General features: G+C 51.2%; 1 protein-coding gene across 1 annotated transcript in view; it reads left to right on the top strand.

Annotated features, from left to right (window-relative positions):
• Positions 1 to 21,913, top strand: part of PDIA5 (protein disulfide isomerase family A member 5) — a 90,876-nt gene that overhangs the window by 9,423 nt on the left and 59,540 nt on the right. Inside the window, exons 2-3 of the mRNA XM_036850150.1 lie at positions 11,614 to 11,740; positions 14,679 to 14,766. Coding sequence (XP_036706045.1) covers positions 11,614 to 11,740; positions 14,679 to 14,766 — 215 coding nt within the window. The remainder of the gene's footprint in view (positions 1 to 11,613; positions 11,741 to 14,678; positions 14,767 to 21,913) is intronic.

Genomic DNA, 21,913 nt, shown 5'->3' with positions numbered 1-21,913 from the left:
TTTCTTCTCTAATTTTTAAAAATTAATTAATTAATTTTTGGCTGCATTGGGGCTTCGTTGCTGCACGCGGGCTTTCTCTAGTTGCGGCGAGCAGGGGCTACTCTTCGTTGCGGTGCGCGGGCTTCTCATTGCGGTGGCTTCTCTTGTTGCGGAGGACGTGCTCTAGGGCGTGCGGTCTTCAGTAGTTGTGGCACACGGGCTTAGTTGCTCCGTGGCATGTGGGATCTTCCCAGACGAGGGCTCAAACCCATGTCCCTTGCCTTCTTAGCCACTGTGCCACCAGGGAAGCACGGATGTTTCCTTTTTAATGTTATTTAAAAAAATGCTGGTGGTAACCCACCGAAGTGATTTTATGACTTGGCTCTTGGATTAAGGCCAGAGGGGTAGAAAACGCCGGTTTAGACCCTCAACTTTAGGGGATTGAATGAGATACTGTATGTCAAAGCACAGATGTACCTCATGAGTCATGAGCACTTGAATTGTTATTTTCTTTTCAATTAATGGAGCTTTGAGGCAGGGTTGGGTTTCCGGAGTGGGAATTCACCTGATCTTCCTTCGTCCCTGCTACCTAATTCTCTGCTTCCTCCACGAGCTCTTCCTCGTTAGCAGGCCTGGCACACCAGGCTGGCAGCAACCCAGAGCCCTCTTGGCTCTAGAAGAGGTTTTCCACAACATTAAAAGCTTTAGAACTTAAGTCCTGGTTAAATGCACTGCAGTTGCAGTTTCAGGATAAGAAAACCTGTTTTCATAAGCTCTCAGATCAGTTGTCCTGCCTCTGAACTGTCCCTTGTTGACAGCCACGTTTGTGCTGTGGAAACAGGTGGGAAAACTGTGTAGCCCACGTATAAGGTGTGGCTTTTAAAGGAAGCAAAATATAAGACATGCAGCTGGCTGTTCCTTTATAGGAGCAAGCGGTGAGACGTGTGTGGCTCTAGGAATCGGTCTTTCCACTTCATCTTGGGTCTGAGTCACAGCTCTCTTACCTACTTGCTGAGTGACGTTGAGCAAGTTTCTAACTGTCCTTTGTCTCAGCTTCCTTATCCATAGAATAAGTATAATGAAAGTACCTACTTAATTCACTTGCCCAGAGAATGAACTAGATAGTCACATGAGCAGCTTAGCTGGCTCCTGGTCACACAACAAGCACTCTGTACTTGCAGCTCTTATCATTATCATGGCTGCATTGCTAGGCCCTCGATGTAGGGATTAAAGAATCCTCTCTTGGGTTCTGTGCCAGCCAAGCGCTTTCCTACTTCTCTCTCTTTCTTAAGCACATTTAGCTCCTCAGCTGCAGCTAGTCAGGGGTCCACATCCCAGGGCCAGACTTCTGTCTTTCTGTCACACATGCACACGCACACACACACACACTTGCCATCCAGGCGGTGCTCATTTTTACTTCAAAGCCTGCTGGGTGGTGGACATTTATTTGAACATTGGGAAATATCAGTGGTGAAATCTGCAAACTAGGTTTGAGGTTAGGCCTTAGCTCCTTGTGAAGAGGGTATTTAGCCGTAGTGCTCGGTGACAGATGCTTAAAATTTGCCCATTTAAGGGGCATAAATTACCTGTATTTAAAAATTAGCATTTCTCTCCCCCCCACTGATCAAAGCCATTCTAGGTATGTGTTGCATGCAAAGTTCTTTGCAGATTCTGTATAATAGTTCTTATTTTAAAACTACACAATGTCAGGTGAGCAGGGGAGTGAGCAGTCAGTCAGCTGGAAGTGAAGAAGGGCAGATAAGCACTGCTCTTACGTGGGGAAGTGCCAGTGACACTGGATAGATGGCCGAGGGTTTCAGGAAGCCTGTGGAAGAGGTGGGGGCAGTATTTGGTTGTATTCTAGGCATCTCTTTTTTTTCTGTCTTATGTTAGGTGTTTTCCCCCTAACTCTAAGTTTGAAATAGCCTTAGAGAAGAGCTGCAAGAAGAATATAAAAGATTTCCATCTGCCCTTCGGCCAGATTCCACAAATATTAACATTTGATCACATTTGTTTTATCATACTCTCCCTCTGCATATATAAAGTTTACAGACATGACTCTCCTTTGCCCCATAAACACTTCAGTATTTGCATTCTCTTACATAACCAGAGTACAATGATCAAAGTCAGGAATGTAGCACTTGGCTTGGGACTTCATCCAGAATCACATGTTGAATTTAATTGTCATATCTCTTTAGTCTCCTTTAATCTGGGCCAGTTTCTCAGTCTTTGTCTTTAGGGACCTTGACATTTTTGAAGAATGTCCCTCAGTTTGGTTTTGGATGATGTTTCCCTTCAGTGCATTGTATCAGGAGACATAAGTTGATTTGACCCATTACTGGTGGTGTTATCGTTGGTCCCTTAGTTGAGGAGGTTTCTGCCAGGTTTCTCAACTGTAAAGTTATATTTACTTGTGGTGGGGAAATACTTTGAGATTGTTAATTATTTCCATGACGGTAGTCAAATGATGGTAAATTTTTTTCTTTAAGTATTTCTATTGGACATGCCTATTATGGTAAGTTAGAAAAATATGCACAAGGACGAAGCCTTACTTTGGTGCATTTTTTCTTCCAGTCATTTTCTGAGCATAATTTTGTGTATAGTTGTAATCATACCATGTACATTTTGAATTCTATTTTTAAAAACTTAACATTAAAAAAATATCTTTTCATTGCACAATCTTTGAAAACATCGTTTAAATGCACATTTTATTCTGTTGAGTGGTTTACTCTAAGTAACCATTCCCCTGCTGTTGAATATTTAGGTCGTTTACAATTTTTGACTCATGAGTAGGACCGAGCAAGTCATGTTTGTGTCAGAATCTCTGCTAATTTCCTCGGGACACATTCCCAAAAGTAGAGTTACCAAGTCGAGGAGCATAAATACTTTTAAGATACTTGATTAATTGTGCCAAATAGCTTTCCAAAAGAATTGTACTGGTTTAGGCTTTTGCCAGCACTGTATGACGGTTGGGTGCCATATTTTAAGAGATTCAGTAATGGTGTTTCTCAATTTTTTAAAAAAAACCATGATCCAAAAATCAAGATTTGTGTTGAGATTAATTTCCTGTATTTTGAATTATGAAAGCATAGGTATTTATTTCCAAAAGTAAATTATAGTGTAATATGGCACGTTACCCTCTTCAGGCTCTGCCACCGTGCTCCCAGCCTTGGGGTCGGTCACTCTGGGAACCAGGAACATGGCGGTGTCTAGGGCAGATCATTCAGGACAGTGAGGGGCTTGGGGGCACATGAGGAATCGGAGAATTTCACCTACAGAATCCTAAGAGGGAATGTGTTTGCTGTCTTCAGAGTGTGATAGGCTGGCAGAATGGCTTGGGAGGGGGAGGAATTTGACTTTCTAATGACTGGAGCCATCCAAAATGAAATGGTAGGACACAGATTTCTATGTATTAACATGTTTAGTTTCCACAGCCTTCCAGGCTCCTCTGTACTGCGCAGCCTCAGGAGATTTTGAGGCCTTAGCTCTGGAGGGCTACCTGGAGGCTGGAGATGGCATGTGAGGAATGTTGAGAAGAGTCTTGTATCCAGGAAACCAACCAGCCCAGCTCAAGCCTGTGAATTACAAGGAATGTCCTGGCCTTCTGGTGGCCTGCAGTGGTCCCCTTACTAATAAAGGGCTGAGGTTGTGGGGAAACTGGAGAGTTACTAGCTAATTTTCCTTTCATTTGTGGGTAGCTGTCACCAAGTGACCAAGATACTGTTAGGAACAGGCATAGTGCAACTCGGGTAATTAGGAGGAACACAGTAAATCAGATCCTTGATAGTCTCGCTGTCTCCTTCCTTGTAACAGTTTATCTAAAGTATAATGCATGATTCGATGATTTGAAATATCCCAACTGGAGCAGATGTTAGTATTTCTTTCTAGTTAAAGCTTTTGTTTCAGTAGGCACACAAGATCTATTTGCATGTGTGCCAGAAAACCCAGAATGATGGTGCCTTAAAGCGACTGTTTATTTCACTCACATAGAAGCTGGAAAGGGGTGTTCTAGGCCCAGTATATCCCTCTGTGGTATCAGGGTCCCAGGTACCTTCTATCTTGATAACTCCACATTTTTAGCAACTCCTTCTACCTCATTGTCTCAAGGTGGCTGCTTGAGTTCCAGCCATCTTTCCAAATTCTAGCAAGCAGGAAGGAGGAAGAGGCTACGAAGACTCATACCAGGTGTCTATGAGGGACAGTTCCTAAAAGTTGCCACATAACACTTCTGTTTACATGCCAGGGGCACTTGCTGCAAGGAAGACTGAGAGGTTTGACTTAATGTGGGTGGCCACATGCCCAGGGCAACTCAGCAGTTCCTTCATGAGGTGTAATTACCTCACCGTACTTCTCTGGTACTGGTCATGAAACTAGGTTTGCAGAATATCACAATTGGAAGGGACTTTGGAAATCACTTTCAACCCCTTCATTTTACAGAGAAAGGAGCAGAGAAGGAGACATGGCTTGTCCAAGGTCACATAGTCAGTAAATATCAAAGCCAGCACAAAACTTGGGTCTCTGACTCTTTCTACCAAACCTCTAGCTCTCAAATACTCAGCCAGCTGGAGTTCTCTGACCTTGGGTTCAGGTCGTCTGTTTTTAACCTTATTCCCAGATCCCTTTACCACCAGCTTCCTAAGAGTCTAGACTTAGATTATGACATTTCAAAACTATTTTGAGCAAAATGTGGGCTACACTAAATTAAACCAGTTTCTTCACAGTTCCCAACATAAGAAGGGTATCTTTTTTCAGGTGACAGAGCAAAAAAGGTCAAGTCCCACCTCCACCCTTTTTCCTTAATGTTAACCTTCTGTCTTCAACTCTTCTTCCTTTAGCAAGTTGCTTTTACATAATAGAATACCTCTGGCTTCATGATCTGCATTGAATAGTGAATCTATAACGACAGACAGCCTTCCGGGCTATAGAGAATGTGAGGGTGCTGGCATGCGCCCCAGAGATCTGGAGCTTTTTAAAGCTGAGGGTGTAATGTGGCAAGGACTGTTCTCCCTGTTATTTTCCAGAATTGTATGACTCTTTATGTCTAGGCTGGTGGTGATGGTGGGTGAGGTTAAGTGAAGAGAGGAGCTTGTGAGTGTGGTGTGTTAGAGGGACAGCGAGGCAGAGGGGAGCCCAGACCCCTGTACACACCTCTGGTTAATGGCAGATCTGGGCTGACTGCCCCAGGGTCCCGAGAAGGGTGATCGACAGCAGGGTGCTCTAGGCTTGCGGGAAGCAGAGGGTTAGTGTAAATCCCTGCTGGGACTTTCCTTGCCAGGGGATTCTGGAAGATTTGGGCTTTTCCTGGCTGCTTTGATGGGCCTGGCTGGGCAAGGAGGTGCTCCTGGGAAGGAGGTACTTCTGGGAAGGTGGTCCACTTGGGTCGCTGTGAGTCCGGGGAGCTTGTGGGGTGGAGGGAAGCAAACACCTCTGGCCAGGACCTGGGAGGCCCGAGCTCTGCAACTTGACCTACTGTGTGTGACCTTGGTAAGTAAGCTAACCTCTCTGAGCCTCAGTTTCCTCATCTGTAGGATGAGGCCAGTGCCCACTCATCAGGTTATTGTGAGGGGCAGATGGGCACAAAACCTGGAAGGCCCGTCCTCCATGTGCTGTGTGGCCTGTTGCTTGCTGTGCAGATGGGCGATCATTCGAGGTTTTGATGCTGGATGTGTGTACGTGCACATTTCTTCCTGCCTGGATGTGCTGTTTTGCCTGATTGCCGGCAGGGCCCTGGAGAGGAAAAGGTGGTGCCGGTTCTTCTGTTGCCCTTGCTCTGTGATTTGTCTCACTAAGGGTACTAATACAGATAATTACCATGATCGTGTACTGTGTGCCAAGCATTATGTTAGGTTCTCTATGTACTTTTTTCCCCCTCCTTTAATCCTCAGCCAACCCCGCAAGGCAGATATCAGTATTATCTTCTCCACTTTATAGGCAGGGAAGTGACACTCGTAACATCTGAGATCATTTAGCTCTAAGTGATAGTGCCTGGCTTTGACCCCAGGTCTGTCTGACTCCAGAAGCAGTGCTCTTTCTGTGGTGTCTGAGGGGTGGGAAACCACGAGGGGAGGAGAGGAGCGTGAGCCTCCAGGCTGGAGGGCCGTTGTCTGGCGGTCCCTGAACCGGGCAGACGCCTGTTAGGAGAGCACTGCAGGGAGTCTGGAAGGTGAGGGGGAGAAGCCAGTGTCCTCGACCTCATTGCCTGCAGCCGTGGTGGAGGGTGGAGGTGAGGACTTCCATGCCAGGCACCCTGAGTGGGCTCTGCAGAGCGCCTTGCACTCTGATGGGGGAAGGGGCTCGGGGTGGAGGGGGCTGCTTCTCTGATGGAGGGGCCCAGTGTTCTGAGGCGGATGTAGTACTATGACGGGTTGGAGGCTGGGGGGACCGGTACTTTGACGGGGGTGGGGGGTGGGGGCACTGACTCTCTGATGCAAGCAGGGCCTGGCTTTGGGGGCCTGTATTCCCCAGCAGTGGAGGAAGGGAGCCGTCCTTCCTGGCAGTGTTCTGCCCTGCACCCAGGCAAAGGTTTTATGGATCTCAGCCCAGCCCATGGGGTAGCTTAGTCCTGATGTAAATACTGTTAAGGCTGGGGCAGAAAGAAAACAATTATGGGGGAAAGTCAGAAGGAGTTTGCATAGGGAACAAAGGGGATTTTTTTCTCTCTAACTCCAAAGGGAAAGGACTTAGAATGTAAAGAGCCTGCGGAACCCAGGAACAGTTCCATGGCTGGCTCGGAAGGTGGCTGGCTTCCTTCTCAAACATTGCCCTATCCCCCCTGAGGGTTTGACAAAGCAGAGAGTTTGTGCATCATTAACGTTGTTATAGTTGCCTTAGTTATTGTTGTTATCAAGGTTTGTGGGTTGTGCCTTATGAAGTCTGCAGGAAGGCTCTTGGCAAGGAGACCCAAGGCTTACTGGAGCTGTATCTTAAGGAAAGGAAGGAGCGTGCACACTGGAAAGGTTAAAATCGACTGAAGTGGAGGAGAAAGGAGAATGTTAAGTGGCTAGAGGAGAGTCCCCTTGGGGTTAGGGGAGGGAGGAAAGGGCCATGCTCCCTTTGCCCCTGTGGTTGCTTGCTAAGGTGAGGGTCTGTCTAAGGCCAGACACGAGGGCCTTTCCCCCTCTTCTCTCAGAGATCTTACACTGAGCATCTTAGCTCTTTGCACACCAAAGTCCCCTGGTTCCCCCTGGTTCCCCCTGGATCTACCTATCCTATTTTCCTCTTGTTCCCAAATTTTCAGATCCTCTCCCTGCAAATCCTGCCTCTCCAGTGCCCACAAATGTCCATGCAGCTCCCCATCTTAGGTGGAGACAGCCCATCCTTCTCCCGACCCTGCGGCCGCCTGTGCTCCCCCCTGCGTGGGGTGTGCTTCCCTCTGCAGCCTGGCTTCCGGCCGCCCTCCCATCACCAGAATGCTCTCGGAACATCCCTGGGGACTTGGCCCTGACCTTTGCCTGCAAGTCACACCTGATTTCCTGTGTGTCTCCTCCCTGGTCTGTGTTGACCAGGTACCAGGTCTGTGGTACCTCCTACCTTCTTCCCACCTTTCTCCTGGTCCTTCCTCCTCCTCCTCAGCTGAGGGGTTTCCTGACTTCTCCCTCTGGACCCCGACCCCTGAGACTTCATTGACCTCGAGGCTCACTCTCCAGCCTGGAGGACAGCTGCATTGGGGCGTCCTGTCCACATGTCTGCACCTAAGCTTATTATCACCTTCCTCAACATAAGACAGAAGCCTCTTCTTCTGCTGCTGCTTCCCAGTTCTTCCAGTTTTGGTTCTTGTTCCATTTCTGAGCACAGAATCCTTGGGTCATTTTAGCCTCGACTCTCTTCTTTCCTTGCTTACATATGAATAGTCATTGAGTTCTGTTGCTTTTCCCTTGAGGCTCTTGGAGTGGCCCATTTCTCTCCACTTGGGCAGCCACCCAGCAGGTCCCTTCACCTCCAGCCTTCTGATGACTGTCCAGTCTGAGATGGGGCCAGATGGGGCTCTTGAGCCAGGCTTTCAAGACCCCACCCTCCACCCCAGCCTGGCCCCATCTGCCCTCTCCCACCACTCTCCAGCCCAGACCCTCCCTGACTGCCCTGGGTCTGTCTGGTTTCCGTGGTCCCTCTGGGTCTCCTGAGAGCTGTCACGGACTCACCTTGTAACATGCTCCCAGCGGGGTACCTCTGCAAAGCTCCAGAGTGTGGCAGCCAGTGTGTTTGTCATGTTTAGTACGCTGGACACATATCTCCTAAGGGCTTTCAAGGGGCCAGGTGCTCCTAGTCTAGGGGGTGGAATAGGGATGGGACGAGATGAGGAGGAGATGGACCCTCCATAAAGGGTTCTTAACCAGGCTGGCCGCAGACCGTGAGTTTAAGCCCCAGCATCATTGTATTTCTGGCAGAGCTGAAGTTCTCTGCTGTGTGAGGGTAAACACTGGCTCAGAGGCTTTGGTGGCTGGCTGAAAAGTGGTTTGTTTACTCTGAGAGTGGCTGTTGGTTAGATGACCTGAGGGATTCTCTGGGCTTTCTAGGAAGGAAGCTGTGGATAAGCCTTGAAACTTGGTGCTCTTGTGGTTTTTGCTGTAGACACTTTGCTGTCGCTTGGCCCAACTGCACCCTGCTGTGCTACCCAGGCAGGTGGGCACTGGGCCTGCCCTCCCTTCCCCTTTCCTGCTCCCCAGTCCAGAAGTGCAGGTGCCGGCCAGTCTCAGGAGAGCTGGTCTTCGGGTCAGAGTCCTGAGGCACTGGGCAAGGGTAATTGTTTTTCTTGACTGGCCAGGTTATTTGAGGATTTAAAACAGCAGTGTCAACATGTTTTTCCAACAGATTCTTTTATTTTTTTCTTTAACCGTGTGCACTGTGCTATGGACCTTTTAGTCTGAAGTGCATTAGCTCCCTGGGAGCAATGGAATAACGTGATAATAAGGTGGAATGAACTTTTTGGTGAGCTCTCAAGGTCGCCGTATGAGGGCAGGGGGTCCTCAGGCATCGTGCACTGCCCTGCTGGGGCAGAATAAAGGAGAAATCATTCCTGGACAACTCCTCCTGATGGTTTTACCCTGGGGAGAAGGGTAAAGTTGGATCCAATGGCAGGTTATATTTAGAAACACTAAAATATGGCCACATTTCCATCTTCTACTCTGCTGAGATGGGAATTTGTATTATATGTTACGGTAACTGATCCTATTAGAGTGCTTTATGATTTATAAAGCATTTTCGATAAGTTACCCCATTTCATCCTCACAGCTATCCCATGAGGGAGGTATCATTTTCTCCACGTCAGATGCGAAGAACTAAGCATCTAAAAGGTTGAGTGATGTTGCCCGGGCATCTTAGCTATTGAGTGGTAGAGCTCAGACTCAATGCGAGACTTCTGGCTACAAAGAGGCAGTGGCATGAGAGGGCCTGGGGTCAAATAGAGAGACTGGGGTTCAGATGCTGGACCTGCTTCTTATTAGCTGTGTGACTTTCGTCAGATTATTTAACTGATCTATAAAATCAAGCATATCGGATAATCTGTAGTTGCCTCTTCTTATTGACCACGTTCCTCTGTCCTCTGTCCTTGTTCCATTCTGGGCTGGTTGCTCTGTGGGGTCAGGACATTTGTTCTGGGACTTCTCTTCACCATCAACATGGTACTCCTTGCCTCTCTCCTCTGTTGGATCCTTTGTTTCCTAGGTTCCATGTCTTTCTCATTTTTTATTTATTTCTTGTTTTGGTAGAGCATGAGTTCCAGTCGCTTCCTGAGAATGGGAAATTTGGTGGTAAATTTTTCATATCTGAGACCTTAAGTCTGTCTGAGTCAATCTCTACTCACAATTGACAGGTAGTTTGGCTGGTTATAGAATTCCAGTTGGAAATCATGTTGCTTGGGAATTGTGGAGGCAATGCTTCATTGTCTTTTGGTGTGCTGATGTAATGTCCTATGCCAGTTCTGACCCCTGATCTTTTGTGTGTGGTGGTTTTTTTGTTTTGTTTTGTTTTTTTTCCCTTTGGAACTTTCAGAATCTCCTCTTTGTCAGCAGTGTTCTGAAAATTTTCAGTGATGTACTTGGTGAGAGTCTTTTTTTTATTGATGATGTTGGGCCCTCTCACCTGGAAACTCACATCCTTCAGTTCTGGGATATTTTCTTGAATTATTTCCTTGATAATTTCTTTTCCTCTGTTTTCTTCTTTTTCTTTAGTTCCTTTAATTTGGCTCTTGCACTTAATGAATACCTATTATTTTTCTTATCTTGTTCTTCTGCTTTTTATTTCTTGATCTTTTTATTTCATAGGAGTTTTTTCAGTTCTACCTTCAGCCCTATTGAAATTTTTTATTTCTGCAAGGATTTTACTTTCTAAGAGGTTTTCATCATTCTCTTTGACTATTCCTTTTTCATAGCATTCTATTCTTGTCTTATGGATGTACCATTTTATTTCTCTGAGAATAATAATTTTAGTTGTTTTCTTCTATTCTTTTTAAGTTTCATCTTTCCATTGTTTTGTTCTCATCTCTGTCTTTGTGTTGAGGGCTTCCCTCAGATGTCTGGTGAATCTTGGTTATCTGTGTGTAATGAAGATCAAGACATAGGCTGTGGGTTGCAGACTCTTTTGAGTGTGGGGAGGGGGTGGAGGGCACTTGTTTACTGGGAGGGTCTCACAGTGGGTATTTGAACGGGAACTCAGCTGTTTCATTGGAAGAGTCTCCAAATCACTATCTTTTGGTTGTTTTTCTTATGCTCCTCAGTTAACCTAGAGGAAAATTCTCTAACCTGCTTGGGGGGATCAGATTGGCAACATTCTGGAAAAGGGAAGGGAGATGCTGGGGGGTAGGGCCTTAGGGGCGATGGGTGATCTCAAGGTTCAGTTTGTCCATACTCCCTCCCACCTTTGCCTGGTGTCTCCTGGCAGAGCTTTTCTTAGTCAGTCTTTGTAGGTGGTAACCCCTGTGTTTTCTGCCAGCTAGGCAGGGGGCTGTGTGGGCTGGGTGAGGGGATCTGCTGTGTGACAGCTCTTTGTTCAAAGATTTAACAACCTCCCCTTCCCTGCCCCTGCTTTCAGCCCACCTCTCATCATGCCTGCGGAGGTGCCTGCTACTTCTACGGCCCAAGGTTTTTAGGGTTTTCTCTGGGAGAATGGGCTTGTTTCCTGTTGGCTGATCTCCTGAGATCATTGGCTAAGTGGGGAAAGTGGAAGACCCCTCACCCATCCATTCCCATCCTAAATGGGATCACATTAAGAGGTGATCGTACTTCTCCGTGGATTTGGGGCTTTGGTGCTGCTAGGTGGGATGGAGTTTTCACATTGCTGCAGTGTGTGGTGTTTGGCTGCAGTGTAGGGTACAGACATTGACCTCCCAGAGAGGTCTTGATTGAAAGGGTGGCAAGAATGTCCATGCAGCATGCTTATGTACCTGTGCAGTCTATACGGCTTCATAAAGAAGAGGAAGGGTGAGCTGGCGACTGGGAGTGGTCCGGAAGAGTCCCTGTGGGAGGGGGGCGATTTGGAGAGGGGATGAGGCGAAAGGCAGGTGTAGAGTTGAGAGAAGGAGGGGTGAGCCTTATCCCTCCCAAGGCAACTGTGCCTAGAGGCAGCACATCTGGGGCACCCCTTCTTGCTCAGGCCCAGCTGGGACCTGAGACTCACGGTCCTTGGCTCCTTGATCCCCAGGTGGTCCTGCCGACGTGGCTGTCCTCTACAAAGTTCTCCTCACTCATCGAGAGAATCTCTGACCCCAAGGACTTGAAAAAACTTCTCAGGACCCGGAATAATGTACTGGTGCTTTACTCCAAATCTGGTGAGTGCCCCTCCTGGCCTTGGGGCCATCGTCAGGGATGCGGCGGGATGGAAAGGAAGGAGCGGGGACAGAAGTGGGAGGCAGAGACCCCAGGACTAAAAACCGCTCAGGGAAGGTCCATCAGAAGATGCAGGGGTGTTAGTTCTGCTGCTTTTGGATCCCTAAGAGGGCGTTTCAGTTTCCTTTTACCAGTGTTTCTTAGGAAAAGCCCTCTGGAGTCCCTCAGTACCTCAGGAGGGAGAGGACGTGTGTGTGAAGGAGGACAGAGGACAGTGACCACCCGGCATGGACGCTCTGGCTCTCTGGACAGCACGGACAGCCCTGCCAGGGCGTGCTTCGCCAGAGCTGTTGATTCATTGACTGGGCCAACCTGTCGCCAGCTGAATTGGTCCCAGGCTTGGGGGCACGCACCCAGGCTGGCAGCCCTGGCCCTGCCTGGCCCCAGTCTGTCCCGCTCTGGGGTCAGAACAAGAGACTGAGTTTGGAGTGGGCTCCGCGCTCAGGACAGGGTGGCTTCAGTGGGGGTGGGGCTAGTGGTTTGCCTCTTCTGACCTTGAAGCTGGCGAGGGCATCACGGATGGGGAGAGGTTTGCTCAGCTCTTGGCCGCGACTTTGAACGTCTGACTGTTGATGCTGTTCCAGCAGAGTTAAGTGTTTTCGCTGCTCCTAAGAATGCCAAGTATTCGGTGCCCTGAAGAAGCAGTAGCCAGTGGCTGGGCTGGTTCCGGGCACAGCTCTCCCTGGCAGCTCCTCCTCGACTCCCATTGGCATGGGGGACTGATGGATGTTTTGAACATGAGTCCCTCCTGAAGCCTGCATCCTCCAAGCACCCGGGCACCTGCTGCTCTTTGCCCTTCTGAGGGCCTGGCACACACTCCTGGGGTTGTTGTTGGGAGCCCAGCGTGTGACTAGCATTCCTTTCCTGTCGAGAATAGGGGGAAACCGAGGCAGGGGAAAAGCAGGGTTGCTCCTGAGGCCTGGGGTCTAGGGCCCTGGACAAGCGTGGCTCCGCCCCCTTGGGTGCTTCCGGAGCTGGGGGGTCGTCAGTGCCCTCCAGGGACTCACTCAGTTCCTTCCCTGGGTAGGTCCTCTCACATAAGCTCATCTTCTTAGAAGGACCCTGACAGGAACTTGTGTGACACGCTCTCATTTGCCGCTTTGCTGTGAGGTTGCGGGTAATGTCCAGTTGAGGGAGGAAACTGGAGTTCAGGGAGAATAGCTGCCTGATCTGAGGTCTACCAGCCAGTGGGCGGTAGAGCTGGTCCCGCTGCTGCCTCTGCCTCGCTTCCTCTGCTGCAGCGCGCGGAGAAATGTTCTGAGTCTGCAGCGACAGGAGGCTCGCCACCAGGAAAGGATTCGGAAAGGAGAGAGTGGGAAGGCGAGGTGTCTAGACCAGGGCTTGCAGGGGCCGGAGGCAGGGCTGGGAGCACTCTTGTTTTCTTTTGGGCCCCCGCCCAGCCTCTGTCTCTGCCTCTTGGTAGTGGAGCTCTCAGTGCTCCCCGTGTGCCCGGCTCCTCCCTGCTTTGGACCGCTGGTCGCGGGCTGGGTGATTTTGCCTCCCTGCCTCTTGCCCAGCCCTGCCCCTGAGACTGGGGACCTCCAGGGGCTTTGGGAGCAGCGCCGGTAACTGGCTTCTCCCCCCCACACCCCCGCCTCTTCCAACCAGTGCCTCCCCTTCCACGGCTGAAAGGCAGGGTTGGGAGGGGATTCACATGGCTCTACATCCCTCCCCTGCCTCCCAGAGCCCAGTTGGAAGGGTGGGGGGCGGCCTTTCCCACCTCGGCTGCGCCCCCTCCTCCTGTGGGCCTGGGGGGGGGTTCCTGGGAGGGCGTCCTGCAGGTGGCTCCGTGCACAGCTCTTGCAGGATGCTTTCTGTTCGCTGCATGAAAGGCTCAGCATGCTTTGTGTTCACAAACAGCTTCCGCTAGCCACACTAGAAAAGGAGATCTGAGGAGGCAGATAGTTCACATATCATTTCTGCTTGGCTTTGGAACGTCTCGTGTGGTTTCTGCTGGGGAAGGGCGGCAGGCAGCCTGCGCTCTCCATAGTGTCTGCGTGGAGGCCCTTTCCAGGGAGCTCACAGGGGTGACGGGGCAAGGTGACACCTGGCCACAGCCACCCAGCGGTGGACCGCCGCAGGCTGGCAGCATGGAAATCCCGGCCACAGAGGCTCCGTTTCTAAGCGCCCGCCCTCCTAGTTTCCAGGGGCTTGGCCCAAAGCCTCTCCCTTTCTCGTGTTTATCCGCCCGGCCCCAAGGCGTAGTCCACGGTCCTGCAGCTGTCCCTCAAGGTACTGCCAGTGCTGGGGAAGAGGGCCGTGAAAGTGACTTGGGTACATTTAGTATCGGTCCATCAGAGACTAGTGTCACACGTAAACCTCATTAAATCACCACGTTGTACCGAGTCCCTAGGTGAGCGTGTGACGCACAAGTGAAGGAAGGGTCTGGTCCCTCCCTTGTCAGCTCCCAGGCTGGACACCAGGGCAGACCAGTGTGGAATCAGCAGACTCGGTCCCTGCTTAGTTATAGAATTGTAATTGTTCGGTTATAGAATTTTCAAAATGTGTCCCAGAAAGGTAATGAGTCAGAGATTCTACTGGAAGTTGAGGATCCGGCCGCGAGATCCTTGGAAGGTGTGGCTTGAAGGTGGGTTAGGGTTAGGGTTAGGGTTAGGGTTAGGGTTAGGGTTAGGGTTAGGGTTAGGGTTAGGGTTAGGGTTGGGTTAGGGTTCTGCGTCTGTGAAGATGGCGGGAGCAGAGCTTTCTGAGAAGAGCTGGGCTGTTCTTACAGAACCGTTGCCACAGGGACAGCGTTCTAACTGGTGCTCAGGACCTCAACCTCTAGGACTGGTCTCCGTCCTTCCCTGCCCCTGAGGGAAGATGGCAGGGGAGGCCATGCTGCACTTGGGTACAGATGTTTAATTTTTTGTTTTTTCACAGAGGCTGCAGCTGAAAGTCATCTCAGGTTGTTGTCTACTGTGGCCCAGGCAGTGAAAGGACAAGGCACCATCTGCTGGGTGGACTGTGGGTATGTCCTGGGGACGTGGGGTATGGTGGCTGGAGGGCCGGGCGTGGGCTCCGGTGGGTGGGGTGGGAATTGTTCCTGATTGATACTCTGGGAGAGGGGATGTGATGGCGAGATGGCTGCAGAAGGACCAACCCCCCCCATCCCCGGCCCAGCAATGCTGCAGGACCGCTGTGGGCTGGAGGAGGGGCAGCTGTGGCTCCCGCTCCTGTCTTTTCCGGCCCCACCCCTCTTCTTCCCTCTTCTGTAGTGCTTTTACTTTTTACTCATGTTGTCATGTGTCACTTGATTTTGCCTTCTCAGTGGGTGGCAGAGGGGGCCTTGGTGCCCAAAGAGGCAAGATGATTTTCAGGGCCACTCGGGGGGCTTGCTTATTGGGGCTTGCCACAGCAAGAACTGTGGGCTTTGCCTATAGCCCAGACCCTTAATAGAGGTCTCCAGTGCCCACGGTGCAAAAGCGGTGGAGTCAGCTGACGACCTGTCTGTTGCCTTGGCTCCCAAGGTGGCTCCGTTAGATGTGTCAGTCCTGGGCAGGTGGCTCAGTCCTTCCGGCTCTCTCCTCTGGCCTGCGTCCCTACCCCCACGTGTCCTGATGATGATGCCGTGAGCTCCTTCTCCTCCGGCCTCGCCTGCCCCTCCCGGAGACTTCCTTGTCGGTGTTGCGGTGGCACAATCAGGCGCCGGCCCACAGGAGGGAGAGCTGCTGCTGAGTGTGGCGAAGGGGGCTCTTGCTCCAATTCCTCTGATGCTTTTGAGTTTGGGAGTTTTGAGTCCACGGTGTGCTCAGCTTCCCTTTCCTTTCAGTCGTTAGCAGTAATTGCCACATCTCCCCATGTTCGGTGCTTTTGCTGCTGGGATTTCTATACACACACCTTTTGTCACATAATTAGCTCCCAGTTGGGCATAGATCGGCAAAAACAGAGCAAAGACACGTAGACAGTGAAACGTACGGAAAAGGTCGGGAAGAATAGGTTTGTTCTTTGCACGTTTGTTGAGCACTGGCTGCACGCAAGGCACTGCGCTGCACTTGGTGGGTGCCAGCATTTACGTGTCCTTTTGACCAAGGACAGGAGGTGTTTCCAGAGCCGCTGAGTCCAGCCACTCCTCACCTGGACTTGGGGTTTATCGGGAGTGTGGGCTTGGGAAGAGGAGAGGAGAGGAGCATAGGCGGTATTTCAGGCTTGTTAGTACGGGGATGAGGTGGGCTCTCCTGGGAAAAGAGGCAGTTCTTTTCCTGCATGGCCCATAAAGGTCTTCGTAACCTTTACTGTCTCTGTCCTTGCCCGAGTCACAAGCCCTGCTACTGCCCTGTGGGTTCAGCGAGCTTTTATGGGCTCCACTCCAGTGCAGTCTTCTTCCTCTTCATTCTGAGTTCTAAGTGGCTATTTTGCAAATGAACTTCTGGGACACAACTGTTTTATAAGTTGATAGCCTCAAGCTGGTCCTGCCCATCGTTGGAGAGAATTGAAGGAGATTCATATTTTGACAAAGCACTGAATGAGACCAGGAGAAGAAGTCTTAGCCAGTCGGTGTTTGCTGTAGGGTGTGTGAGTGTGTGTGTGTGTGTGTGTGTGTGTGTGTGTGTTTGTGTTTGTGTCTGTGCATGCGCATGCATGCACACACACATGTGCCTGTCTGGCCTCATGCATCCCAATTGATTCAAACACCAGCGAAATGGAACAGACGGCTTACTAGACAGTTGGTGAGATCGTAGCTGTTGGTTACTTCTAGTTCATAGTTGGTCTGGAAGTGTTCTTATCTTCCAGGTGTGTTTCTGTCTCCCATATTTTACCAGGAGTGATCTGTGTGACTGGCAAAGTGCTAAAGCCTATTAGAGGGGACGGGGTGCTTTGGAATCTGCATACCCGAAGATGACATCAGTCCTGCCAAGCTGACGGAGCCTCATCACAGGGAGCTCTCGTCAGGCTTGTAGGTGGCAGAAGTGGGCAGAAGAGCTTCGTTTAACTGCGCCATCCACCTGGGTCTGTTCAGCAGACATTCCCGAGCACGTACTCTGTGCTTTGAGGTACACACATGGCTAACAGTGTCCTCGAGGAGCACAGTGTGCAAGGAGGAGAGGAAGCAGACACCTAGCCAGGTGATGACAGTCACTGCGTTCTGCCTGGAAAGGTAGAGAGAAACTTCACAGAGGAGGTCGAATTCAAATTTGGGGCAAAGACCTCAGAGTAGCAGGTCTTTAAAGTGCCCTGGCTTTCCCTGCAGGCAGCTCCCTGTGGTGTGGGCCCCTCGGGTCATCTGGCCGATGGGTATGGAGATGGTAGTCCTGTTCTGCTCCCTGGACAGGCAGGACTTTATGGGGCCGGGGCTAGTGTGTGAAGACAGACCAAGAAGAATAGAATTCAGGACTCATTTGGAGACATGCTGTCTGGAATCAATAAAAGTGCAAATGGGAGAAATAATCCTGTGACTTTTGATGTTCTAAAATGAAAATCTTGGGGGGCGCCTTAGAGCTTAAAAGAGGTAACCTTAAGACAAAAGGATTGACTGTTCGCATAATTGCTACTCAATTTATGCCTCTAAGAGGAAGTATAAACTGCAATATTAAATAGCTTTTCAAAGTTTAGATGGGTAGGTGGATTATGGAGCTATAATGGATGATGATGGAAGCAGGAATACCTGGGTTCGAGTTTGAAGTCAGAGGCAGGATACAGCTAGATCTTCCCAGAACAGCCAAAGGGATAGAACTCGGACCTCTGGTCCATGCAGGCCACGCTGGGTGGCAGTTCACGGATCGCCGTTACACAAAGGGATCCCCAAGGATGTGAGCTGGTTCTGCCCTTCTGCTCAGCCACTCCTGCTCTGAGACTTCTGAATGTGCCCCGTAAATTAAGGGAACCCACCGTGTTCACTCCGGGCCCTTTGATGACAGCCCTCAGCTGTTGTCCTAAACGCACTCAGCCTGTGTTTATGAGTCTGAATGAGACGCCCTGGGATGGGCAGAAGCGCTCCGGTGGGTGCGGGAGAGTGAGCAGGGGAACAGCAGGTGGGCAGCCAGAGCACAGCTGCCCTCGAGTAGGCCCTGCTGTGTGTGGTTCCCCACCTCTGCTTCCTGCCCTGCCAGTGAAGGGTCGGAGGTGGGAATGGGGATGCCAGGGCTTGGGGTGGGTGATGGCCCCTCTGCTTTCCCCCCTTAAAAGGCAGGTGAGGGGGGCAGAGGGCATCCTAGGGGGAGAGAAGACAGTGCTCCGGGGTGAGGCGTCTGTAGAGGTGTGTGCAGTAATGACACAGGCCCCGGTTGAGGGGTCAGCTCCACTACTTACTAGCCCCGTGACCCTGGACAGGTTGGTTACCCTGAGTCTGTTTCCTCATCTGTGAAATGGAACAATAATACATATTCTGCCTTCTTACCAGGTCTGTGTTGAAGATCTTTGTAGAATAGAATTTAATGTGAGATGCCATTCTACGCTTGTTGTTTTTCATCTGGGCCAGATTGTCAGGGCATTCCAAGAAGCTGGAGGGAGGGAAATGGTGTGTTTGTCTTCAAGAGCTTTTCCTTGGGTGAGGACCCCTTGGTCATTGTGAGGATGCCCCTGAAGAAACTTTTGGGTGTGAGAGTCAGCCCCAGTGCACAGGGTGTTTTGCTTTGGCCCTTAAGAACTATGGGGTGCTTTGGAACTTGTAGGACTGCAGGTCAGGAGGCCTGGCTCTGAGTCCAGGCTCTGACAGCAAATAGCTGTGGGACCTTTGGCAAGTCACTGCCCCTCTCTGGGCTTCAGTTTGCCCTTGTGTGAAATATGGAGTTGAATCTTCCAGGTTGCTCTCATCCCTGCATAGCCTGGTTCAGAGCGTTCTGGAAGCTGCCAGGCTCATACGTGTGTACACATACGTGCTCGTGTGTATGCATGTGTACACAGGCCCGTGTATTCATGTAAATGTGTGGGAGGGTGTGTCTTCCAGTCTTCGTGTCTCTCCCCACCCTGGGTGTCTGCCTCATACGTCTCTCTGGTCCCTCCCTCTCAGCATCTCTCCTCTCTCCCCCTTTATTCCCTCTCCCTTGATAGTTTCTGTTGCTCCTAACCTTCTCAGGTCCCTGCCTCCCCCATTCTTTTGGTCTTTTTCCTCCTCTCTCTGTGTGTGGATATTTCTTCTCTTTTTCTTGCTTTTCTGGCGCTTTCTTCCCTGCTCCTGCCTGCGTGCTGGCAGGCACACACACCCCTCTCCGTTGGGCCCCGGGCCCCGTAACCTGTTGCTCTGAAGTGTCCGTAGGGTTTCTGGCTTCTGTCCAGGGATTTGTCAGCTCTCGCTTCCCCTCACTCCACCTCCTGGCTCAGATCTCAGCTGCCATGCTCGGGTTGGCTGGTGGTAGTTGTCCAGCTCTTAAGTGGGTTGAGTGTGAGGGAGTTGGTATTCCCCACGTGCCCTGCAGCCTGGCATCGGGGCTCGGCCTTGGCATGGAGGGCTGCTTTCTGGGCGGCGGAGCTGGAGCCAGCAGGCGGGACTCGTGCCCGGGGTGCTAATTCCTGGGGCTGGTTCTCACGGGGCTGAGGCTGCCCGACGGGGCGCCTGCTGCCTTCTTTTCCTGAGGGTTTAAGGTCATTACCTTACCGCCTGCTCCCATTCTCCCATCTGCTTTCTTTCCCCTGGAGCAGTGCTGGCTTCCCAGATCCAAGATGTGGGGCCTGCCAGGGCAGGCATAACGTATTTTGAAGCCCATGTTTTCTTCCAAAAATTATTCGAACTTAGCATTTGCTCCTTTACATGTAAGCGTGTTGAAATTACCATGGGATAAAGCAGGCTTCCAGAAGAGGCGCCATGTTTTGTGTCGTGGCTTCAGACACCTTGTGGCACACTGCTGTGCCCTCGTGGGGGTGACATGTCCCCCCTAGAACTGCTGGGCGGGGGAGGCAGGTGGAGGATGAGAAGGCACGCTCCTCTTTCTCGTATCCCATTGCTTTCATGAACTCTGCTACATAATTCATGCTTGATCATGTGCCTTCTTGAGGCTGGCACCAAGGAGGACAGACAGACTCCTGTTGTGGGAGTCCCTTCGTCATCAGGGCTAGTGACCAGCCACCCAGGTCCGGGCAAGTTGAAGGCCCAGCTGTTCTAGGCTGTTCTCTGTCTCCTGCCTTTGTCCTCCAGCTACCTCCTTCCACATTGTCCTCTGCATGGGGCACCTTGCAGGCATGCTGACGGTGGTGTTTTGCTCACTCGCTCCTTATCTTGCATTTTCTTCATGTCTCTGAAGTGGGGGCACGTCCCCCCTCTCCTCTGCTACCCACCCTCTGGGGTCACAGGTCCATCCGCTCAGAATCCCGTGTTAGACCCGAGCATATGGAAGAAAGAGATTTACCCCTTCTTTGATGGGGAAAGGGACCCCAGGAAGGCTGAGTTGGCCAAGGCACACAGTGTCGAAAACAGGCTGGGGGCCTCGCCTCTGGTCCTCAGTGTAGCCTGCTTTTTACCCGCTGCCAGAGGTGGCCCAAGGTTTGTGTGGATGTAAGGAATGTCGCCTGGCCAAGCGAGGATCTGGTTGGTGGGCTAGGGGAGAGAAGGTGGAGGTTCACATCTTTTTGAGTCTCCACCATCTGTCCTGGCTTCTGGCTCCTGGTCCATCCGTCAGGATACAGGCAGCCTGCCTTGATGCTTTAGTAATACTTGACCCTGCAGGGGAATAGAAAGCTCCATCCAGCTCATATGGACAACTCCCGCATTTTGCAGCTCAGGAAACCAAGGGCCCTGCCAGAGGTCACAGGCTGGCTAGCGGCAGAGCCACTCTAGAAGCCATCAGTCACTCCAGTTGACAGTGACTCCAGGGAGGGTTTGATACTTAGGCTGCGACTTCTCAAAGTCGAGTACCTCCCCTTCCCGAGCCTCCAGCACCTTATTTCTTCTCTTTCTTCCTACTCTCACCCCCCACCTTTCATCCCTGGGTCTGACTCCCAGGAGTGTGAGTTGCCAGTCTCTTGAATGATTGTCACTGCACGTGCAGATCTAGTAAACACAGCACCACGTACCTGCAGCCACTCTGCACTGCTGGCCAGCAACCCACAACAAAGTCAAACGAAAACGCCCATGTGTATGTGTCTGTCTGGGCCAGGGATGGGGAGGGAAGTGTGAAAAGGCCTCGGTGACCTTCTTTCACATTCTCTGTAGAGGAGAGCCCAGGGTGGCGGGGGAGGAGGGGATGTAGCAGGTCATGGGTGAGTAAACGGGCAGAGGGTGTTGAGGCTCCAGCCTCCCCAGCAGAGAAGGCTGGTTCCTGCAGGACAGTCGGGGGTGGCAGACAAGGGCCTCTGCATGGCCAGTCCACTCTCTGTGGTTGTCCCCTCCCTCTCCATCCCCGGCAGAGCAGCTCATTTTCCTGCTCACTGCCTTTGTCTTTTCCCCCCAGAGCCTCAGTCACTGGCTAGGGAAGGGCGGCAGCACAATTAATTGTGCATAATCTATCAACCCAGATCCTTTTAAGTCCCTGAGCTTGGGTAATTTCTCCCCTTCCTGAACTCTTATGACTTTTATTGTCCTGTGCAATTAGTGCACACATACACACACACACACGCACAATCTGAGAGACAGGATCGTAGGAGGGAGGGGAGCCAATCTGAGAGCGCAGTCAGGAATTTTCACCTGGCAGGCTTCCTGGAGCTCAATAGGCAGAGCCCAGAGAGCCAGCAGTGAGCGCCTCATCCCAGCGCGACAGCCGGCATCATTCACTCACTCACTCAGGCTATTTATAGAGCGCCTGCTATGTGCCGGCAGCTGTTGTAACCCTGGGGAACCAGCTGTGAACAAAACAAAGCCCTCGGCTTGGTGGAGCAAACCTTTCTGATGGGGGGTGACAGTGGACATGCTGGTCAGGTGTGGAGACAGCGGGGAAGGGCGTGTGACGGTGCTGGATGAGGGGGGCTGAGGCTCTGGGGTCTGTGCCAGAGATGCTCAGAGAGGACGGGAAGCTGGCTCCCCACCTACCCCTCTGAGAATGTGTGCATGTGTGTGTGCGTGTGCGTGTGTGTGTGCGTGTGTGTAGGGGGCAGGGAAGAGGAGAGAATCCTCGGGGAGTGTCCTATAACTTAAGGAGCGGAGAGGGTTGCACAGAGTCTTCCACAAGGAATCCTGTGGCAGAGACAGAGCTGTGGTCACTGGACAGCCGGGGGGGCCATAGGCTGCGGGCTGGGCTGGATGTGCTCTC

This window comes from Balaenoptera musculus, chromosome 4 (genome assembly GCF_009873245.2).
Source record: "Balaenoptera musculus isolate JJ_BM4_2016_0621 chromosome 4, mBalMus1.pri.v3, whole genome shotgun sequence".
NCBI lineage: Eukaryota > Metazoa > Chordata > Mammalia > Artiodactyla > Balaenopteridae > Balaenoptera > Balaenoptera musculus.
This window is presented reverse-complemented; position numbering and strand designations above follow the sequence as displayed.